The 8,304-nt window shown below is 34.5% G+C and overlaps 1 protein-coding gene across 2 annotated transcripts; it reads left to right on the top strand.

The window, feature by feature from the left end:
* Nucleotides 1–454: 454 nt before the first annotated feature.
* LOC108337425 (uncharacterized protein At1g76660) lies at nt 455–7,489 on the top strand. 2 transcript variants are annotated; one of them, XM_052880185.1, is made up of 4 exons: nt 455–772; nt 861–910; nt 5,482–6,658; nt 7,038–7,489. In XM_052880185.1, the coding sequence occupies exons 3-4, from the start codon at nt 5,773–5,775 to the stop codon at nt 7,235–7,237; spliced, it is 1,086 nt and encodes a 361-aa protein (XP_052736145.1). In that variant the 5' UTR covers nt 455–772; nt 861–910; nt 5,482–5,772; the 3' UTR covers nt 7,238–7,489. The 2 variants fall into 2 exon arrangements, with proteins under 2 accessions (XP_052736145.1, XP_017429439.1); XM_017573950.2 differs by lacking the exon at nt 861–910.
* The last annotated feature ends 815 nt before the right edge of the window (nt 7,490–8,304 follow it).

The following is an 8,304-nucleotide window of genomic DNA, read 5'->3' as shown; positions in this document are numbered from 1 at the left end:
ATTGTTCTCTAATATAGAAAATGGTTTGACGGATGCTCCAAAGAGGTTTCATAGAATTTATTTAAATTAATTATACAAATACTCATGTTTAATTTTATATTCAAATTGTGAGAAATTTCTTAAGAGAATGGCAAGTTTTTGTTAAATTGTATATGCGAGACATACATATTTAAATAGAATTTGAATACACACAAAAATTGATAAATTCTCATATTATTTAGCCTTTTATTTATAACTTTTTCAACTTTTATCATTTTCATTCTCCATTGTCATTTCAATCTTACCTTAAAAGATGTTCAATTAATTAATATAATTGAAGTTGATTTTGTAGTTATTTATGGGTATAAAATGAAATTCTTTGCATAAGTAAACTCTTAATTTCATCTGGACAGTAATGTATGCGTGATTTTCCAGTAATAATGTTAATAATATAAAGTATAGCCCTTGGCCCGGCCTCCATGCTTTTTCTCTATCTTCATCACACACACTTCAATCTTTTTCACTTTTGTCTTTCCTTGTCCTCTAATTGTTGCCATAAATTAATTAATATTCCCCATCCCTCTCCTCACACAGAGAAGCTAGAAATCCATGGGGTTTCAGCTTTTGGAGAAGAAATGTGAGAAAGATCTTGGTTTAAGCTAGTGCCCTCAACGCAAGCAACAACAAACAACCAACAGCCTCACCCGACAGTCCTAGTAGAGTTCAACAGAAACAGCCCAGCTACTACTATCTAATGGGGTCGGAGCAAAATCGATTTCCTCAGCACGAAAGAGTATCTTCCTCACTCCCTCAATCTCACGTGTCCTTCTATTTACTCTTCATGAATTTCATTTCTAAACCACAACACTTATGCTTTGTAGATTATTTGCCAGTGTGATAAGGGCTTTTGGGGTTAGATCTGAGGTCCCAAGTACATAACCTAACCCCAAACTTGTACATTTTCTGTTGGGGATCGCTTCTTATGTTTTTTCATTGCTGTTTTCTTTCTATAAAGGACACATCCTCCTCAGATCTCACTTCAGACTACGATAATTGCGTTAGTAACTTAGTTTACATTATTGGGTGCCATTGTTTTTCTGTATCGTCTTCTAGTTGTACTTGCATATGTTAGCCTTCGAGAACATTATGGACGACAAACAATCCCCACGGCCAGAAACCTAGTCGATCATTTCAAACCCGCCCGAGCTAAACTTGGACCGATCTGATGGCCGAATTATTAGTTTTCAAAGCTGCCCCTTTTTAGCATTTAGTAGAAGCTTTGTAGAGAAATATTTCCCCATAAACTAGTTTGAAGGGCGGCTTACTTTACTTATTTTGGTGCAATTGGCTTTTTTTTTATATTTTATTTCAATTTTGCATTCAGAATCTAGATCCATAGTATCACATCCACGCTTGCTTTATGTATGTTGTGTTACGTAAACCTTGATTTTGAAAAACTACTGAGAATTCTGTTAGCAGAAGGATTCTCATGTTTTTATATGCTATATAGTAAGAAAATAAACCCCTACGATCAATAACTATTTGAGATTGTTTTGTTTTTATCTTTTGGTAGGTATTGAAAGAATACCTGTGTCTTATATAATAAATAGAATTTGTGCTTTATCTTCTTCCTTTTAACAACCAGTAGATTCTTTGTTTCTCTTTCTTTTTCGCTTTATGTGTATAGGTTTGTGTCATATCCTAATAGCCTGGACTGCCCACGTGGATAAGGTTGTCAAACTCTCACAGTAACTCAAACTGTTACAATTTTACGAGGGGTAAACAAACTAACTTTCTAGATAAACTCCCGTCAAATTTTGAGTGAAGAAGCTAGCTTGAAATTAAATACAATTTTTTATCCCAAAGTAACAGTGTCTATCAAGGCCCAAATGATTTGAAGAAATTAACTCCTTTTTTTTAAATATTTTCACTTTAATAACTTTTGTTTCAACTTTTGAACAAATGATTTTGTGATTGATGTAGTTTGATCTTTTAGTTCTAATGTACTATCAGACCTTATTATTGTGGTTTGATACTTTGCTTTATTATGAAGTTGGAGTTGAATTATTGTTGTGTTAAAGAGTATTTTGTTATGCATATGTCATTGTAAAATTTGTAATATTAAATAACCTTTAAGGGTTCTGTTATATGGTTCTTATATATATTTGTTCCGAATTAGCAACTATATCATGTAGCTTGAAGCTAGAAGAATCTATACTTTTAAAATAATTATTTATTTACTACTTGTATACAATGTTAATATAAGTTTCATATTCTCATTCACAGAAAGGAAAAATAGTATTAGAGTTAAATTGATGTTTTTGTAGAATGAGTCTTAAATGAGTGTAAATTTGTCGGCCACTGTAAATTATGGCTATTGAGATAATAACTTTAGAACGAACGGGTGAGAAGATGAAGAGTCCTGTAGTAGTTTTATGATACTAATTTTGCTATCAGCAACATAAAATTATTTTTAAATGCACACTCTATCTCAAATTTTCTGAGAATATTTGTCCTATAAAAGCTTTATAATGTCAAATAGTTCTGCAAATTGGTAAACTAAATCATATTAAAAACTTGTGCTGTTTTTGTGACATTTGATTTGCATGTCCAACATCATTCTACATGTTGACTGTAATTTCATAATTTGATAAGAGTGGAACTAGGGGGGGAGTTATAAGATTAAGGAATAAGTCGTAACTTCCTGAAGGATTGCCCAGTTTTCCTTACCTCTTCCAAAAGCCACTGTCATTTCAAATAAGTTATTTGCTATTTTTTGGGTAATATACTGGGTTCTGGCTCTCGGTTTCATACAGTTTCTTTTGATAAGCATTTATGGGGTTATGCTTAATATAGTGCTTTTTTATTTAGTTAGCTTGAATAAACTGCTTTTGTATTTCAAGAATTATTTTCAGGATCTTGATCAGATTTGAGAATTGATAACATTGTTTATTTTTACCCTTTATTGATTGGCCTATGGTCTCTATAAAGGAGCCTTCTTTAATAGCTACATGAATATTTTGTACAGCCTGATTCTTCTTGGTTTTTCCTTGCACCTCTGTTTAGGAGTAGGGCTTATTCTCCACTGTTCTGAATTCTTTCTTCCTTCTCATTAATAATACCGGATTTCAAAAAATGAAAAAAAACAAAGTATCCTTGTAATGTGTTTTTCTTTTAGTTCCCTATCCTGAGCTTGCCTCATCTTTGTCAGTCATTTGTCCTTAAATGAAGTAATCCAATTATCACATGTATCTTTTACTCCATTATGCCTCTTTTTCTTTTCGTGTCTATCAGCCTTTGGGATAAGCATACCTTGAAAAGTTCGGAGTTTTCTTTCAGTGCTCTAAACTTAGTATGCTATGTAATCAATAGTGTCACTATCACAGTGAATGGGGGGCACACTTTTGCAAAATCTTAGCCTGGGCGACACAATAGGTTCTTGCATTTAGGAAAAACAGTTGTTATTTGTGAAGGAAACTTGGAAATCTTGCATCTTTATGTCTGCAATTTGTGAAGCAGTGCCGAAAATCGAAAGCCAGACAGGTTCCTCAACTTGGCCTGTTGTTGGACAGTGTTTGCTGCATGCCCCTTTGCTGGATAGCTCTGGTACCTTGCTTTTGTAGCTATTTACCTAAACCTTCCAGTCTTCCATCTTTGATCGGTGCCATTGGGTTTCAGGTTCAGACACAGGGGGTGACACTTAGCTAGCAGAGAGCTGACTAGTGAAATTGGGCCGTGTGGGCTACACGTTTTTCAGTGTTTCTTTTCTCCCTTTGTTTTTTCTTTTTTGGGCTCCAGTTTGAGTCTAGTTTAACTTTCATATTTTTGTTATTTAGAATAGTAACATATAATATAATAAATGAAAAATAATAGCAATAATAAACTAAATAAAGCATAATATGTAATACAATAAAAGAAAGAGTAGCAGTAATCAAAATAATATAGTAAATCAAGTGACAATAGTCATAGAAAAACCCAATAAAGGATAACATATAATATAATAGACTAAATGATAGTCATACAAATATCTAGAATAGCTGTCGTCCCTCCCATTATCTTTATCCCAAATTAGTGGTTTTGAGGTCAGTTGCTTCGCACTGCTATCTAGGATTTCCTTCATATTTAGTATGGACATTTATTTCTGCATACCCTATGATACTTGGATTGAACATTTTGTGGAAATGAAATAGGTTAATCCTTTGCAATAAGATTGGAGGAATAAATAGGACAGGATTGTGTTGATCCAGGAATAAAATATGATTAAGCATATACTATTTGCTTCCCGGAATGAAACAAAGGGAGAAAACTCAGGACAATGTTTTTTTCTTTATTCTAGCTTTTCTTAAATTTCTTTCTACAGGTCTGCAACTTTTAATTGTCCTTATTCCAAATGTTTTATGATCTCATTTCTTCATTGATAAGCATTTTTAATTGCTAGACCAGTGACCTTCAAGTTTTCAAGACGAATTCCGGATAGATTCTGTTTATCTCATGCTCTCTTCTGCTTTTTGATAAAAGAATGGAGTATTAATTGAAACAAAGACAATATGCATCTATAGGCACAAAAGCATTATCCTGAAATGAGAAAAAGAAACAGATAAGTATCAAGCCAAAATGAAAATGGCTATAAAAACCAAAAAGTTTTCAAATCCCTCTGTTTATATTGTAAGAGAAGTAAAAGGATAAATCCTATACCATATCAAAATTAAAGGTAGAGTGACCTTTGAGAATATGGCATTCATTTCTGAGGAAATGCACTGAAGAACTGTATAAACTTGCATTGCTGCATAATTGACCATAGCCTTCTTTTTCCTGCCAAAACCTTTTACAGTGTATTATGAGAAATTACTCATGGGTTGCTGCCTCACAATTGTGGCACTTGATGCTTGCTCGTTATGAAAAAGCATTGTGTGAAGTCAAAATCTTGGAAGTGGAGCTTGTCATTAGAAAGCACTATAATTTCTGAGTGAAGTAGTTAACCTCGTGACGCTGTAGTTTTATGATCGGGTCTGTCAAGGCAAAACTACAGGATAATAGGACAGTATGCTAAATATTGAAGGAGAAATACATTAAAAACACCTAAAAAATATAAAGGTCAAACTGTTGTCTATTAATTAACAGTGAGATTACTAGAATCAAAGTGCCAAAAGCACGCTGGTCACTTAACTTTGTGATGTATAGGATGTTAATGTAGAAGTCCCTTTACAGTTTTCATAAAATTTAGTTCAGAGATATAAATTTAGACCCTAAAGCATATGTTGTGATTGCTAACTGTAAGCTTTTTATATGGCATGCATAAAGGTTAAGTGATAATATGAAGTATTTGTTGATGTTTATGTGGAACAGTGAAAAGATATAAAGATGTTTAAGAGGTTGAATTCTTGTTATATATTTAAAATTTCAGAAAGAACTTTCAATAGTTATTGTTTCATTTCAGATTTACTTGTTATTAATCTCTTTTAAACTTTGTGTAAGTCTATATTGCTTCCCTTGCATTGACAGCGAAAGAGATGGGGAGGATGCTGGGGTGCATTTTCTTGTTTTGGTTCACAGAAAGGTGGAAAGCGCATTGTGCCTGCATCTCGCATTCCTGAGAGTAGCGGGCCAGCCTCTCAGCCAAATGGACCTCAAGTGGTTGGGTTGACAAATCAAGCCACAGGACTAGCTCCTTCTCTCTTAGCCCCACCTTCTTCACCAGCATCCTTCACTCATTCTGCCCTTCCTTCCACTGCACAATCACCTAGTTGTTTCTTATCCTTATCTGCTAACTCACCTGGTGGTCCTTCATCTACAATGTATGCCACAGGACCATACGCTCATGAAACACAGCTAGTGTCTCCTCCAGTCTTCTCAAACTTCACTACTGAACCATCAACTGCCCCTCTCACTCCTCCACCTGAGTTGGCTCATTTAACAACTCCCTCTTCCCCAGATGTTCCTTTTGCTCATTTTCTCTCATCTTCTGTGGATCTCAAAAACAGTGATAAGGGTAACTACATCAGTGCAAATGATCTTCAAGCTACATATTCACTCTACCCTGGAAGTCCTGCCAGCAGCCTTATATCTCCAATATCAAGAAACTCAGGTGACTGTTTATCATCTTCTTTTCCTGAACGGGAGTTCCGTCCACAGTGGGATTCATCATTGTCTCCTGAGAATGGAAAATATCAGAGAACAGGGTCGGGGAGGGTATCTGGGCATGACACAAATGGTGTCACTAGTGCATCCCAAGATACAAATTTCTTTTGCCCTGCCACCTATGCACAATTCTACTTGGACCAAAATCCTCCATTTCCTCATAATGGTGGGAGATTAAGTGTTTCAAAAGATTCAGATGTTCAATCTACTGGTGGAAATGGACATCAGAGTAGGCATGCTAGAAGTCCTAAGCAGGATGTGGAAGAAATAGAAGCTTACCGGGCATCGTTTGGTTTCAGTGCAGATGAGATTATAACTACCTCTCAATATGTGGAAATTTCTGATGTAATGGAGGATTCATTTACTATGATGCCCTTTGCCTCTGGCAAGTCTACAATGGAAGAAAACATAGAGCCTTCATTAATGAAAGGGTTCAAAGCTCAGGAGACTCAGGTGGCATTGCGGAGTAGTCTTGGCTCAGATCCAGGTCCAGTAGGCAAGGAAGCAGACAATCAGGCCACCATATATCAAGGATATGAAGGTATGTTGTAAATTCTAGGTTTAAATATTAATTTGTTTCATTGCATCTTGAGAAACCATGGAAATGAAAAATAGAATAGAGTAGCACTTCTAAATTACTTGCAATTTGGCTTCAACATTATATATAATAACTTTTCTATAACTAGAGCCTTGGTGCCCTGCCATGTGCTGTGCTCTACTGACTTTTGATGGATAAAGTTATAATTTTTTTGTCCGATAACAATGTAAGACATTGGTCATCTTCGTATTAGGAAAAGATGGAGGGTAATTTTGTTAGGGTGATATATACATTTTAAAAATGGGGATTTTCTGTGTTCTACTTTTTCGTACCCTTTTCTTTATCTACCTGTAAGCAAATATACCTTTTTCTTGCATGTCAGATCATAAATCACAAAGGCATGGTAGCAACAGCTCTGGGTTCAGCACACCAGAGAACCCTACTCTTGTAGATGATGAGGATATATTCTCAAAAATGGAATCTTCCAGAATTAGCAGGAAATATAAGATGGGGTTATCGTGCTCCGATGCTGAGATTGACTACAGGAGAGGAAGAAGCTTACGAGAAGGAAAGCGAATGTGATTTGGCATGACTAAGAATTAATCAGTTGAGAACAGATTATCTGTTATCTGTGTATTAATTTGTAGCTTTGTTTCAAAAAAAGAAAAAGAAATTCTTTACTTGGGGTTGTCTAATAGATGGGATGACCTAACTTAGATCTAACCGATTCTGTCCATCGTGTTTGACCCGATCTTACTGATCAACGAATGTAGTCTCTTTCTTCAAGCGAGTTCAGATTAATGTTTGAAGTGAATGAAGTTTGGTTTTAAACAACGAGCAGTGTATGAACCTGCATTTGTTCGACCATAGGGCCCACAAACTCCGCACAAACGTTTTAGCTCATTGGTGTAAGCATGGTAATTAAAAAATCTGTTGACTGGATTTGGATTTTCCTTCATTACTAAAAGCGGGAATAAGTTTGAGAATGTAATTAGTCAGTCGTCTTATGGTCTAGGTGTATATTCGTAATGAAATTTTGGTTAAACATATTTTAGCTACTCTATAGGTGTAATGAATTCTTAATTTGATCTTTTCATGTTAGGTTGGTCTTTTCGTGTAAATGTTACCGATTTTATTCCTTTCATCGGCGTCTCTTTGTCTTCTTAATTTGATTTATTTATATATATATATATATATATATATATATATATATATATATATATATATATATTAATAGAGTGTTTAATTTGATCTTATGTGTAGCATATGAAGGAGAGATAGGGTCATTTTAAACTTGTTCAACTTAGGTATGACCTATCTAGTCTAGGTTCATCTTGTTAATGATCTATCAAAATACTATAAATGGGATACTAGTTACGATCTATATGTACTGATTTTTTTATTTCATATAGCAGTTATTGTGTGTATGTACTATTTATTATTTCATTTATTATGTGTAGCTGACTATTTGTTAACTTTTAACTTCAGAATGTTTTTGCATACATCCCGACTTCTTGCTATACATCTCGGCAAGGAAATTATAAAATCATTCTTCGGACGCAAAGCCTACAAGAACATTTTGGTGTTGTACGGATATCTCTTTCCCTGTAACAACAATATGCAAAACATATAAATTTGAGAATTTGTTA

Source organism: Vigna angularis, chromosome 7 (assembly GCF_016808095.1).
Source record: "Vigna angularis cultivar LongXiaoDou No.4 chromosome 7, ASM1680809v1, whole genome shotgun sequence".
NCBI lineage: Eukaryota > Viridiplantae > Streptophyta > Magnoliopsida > Fabales > Fabaceae > Vigna > Vigna angularis.
The sequence above is the reverse complement of the archived record's forward strand: the minus strand, read 5'-3'. Positions and strand labels throughout refer to the sequence as shown.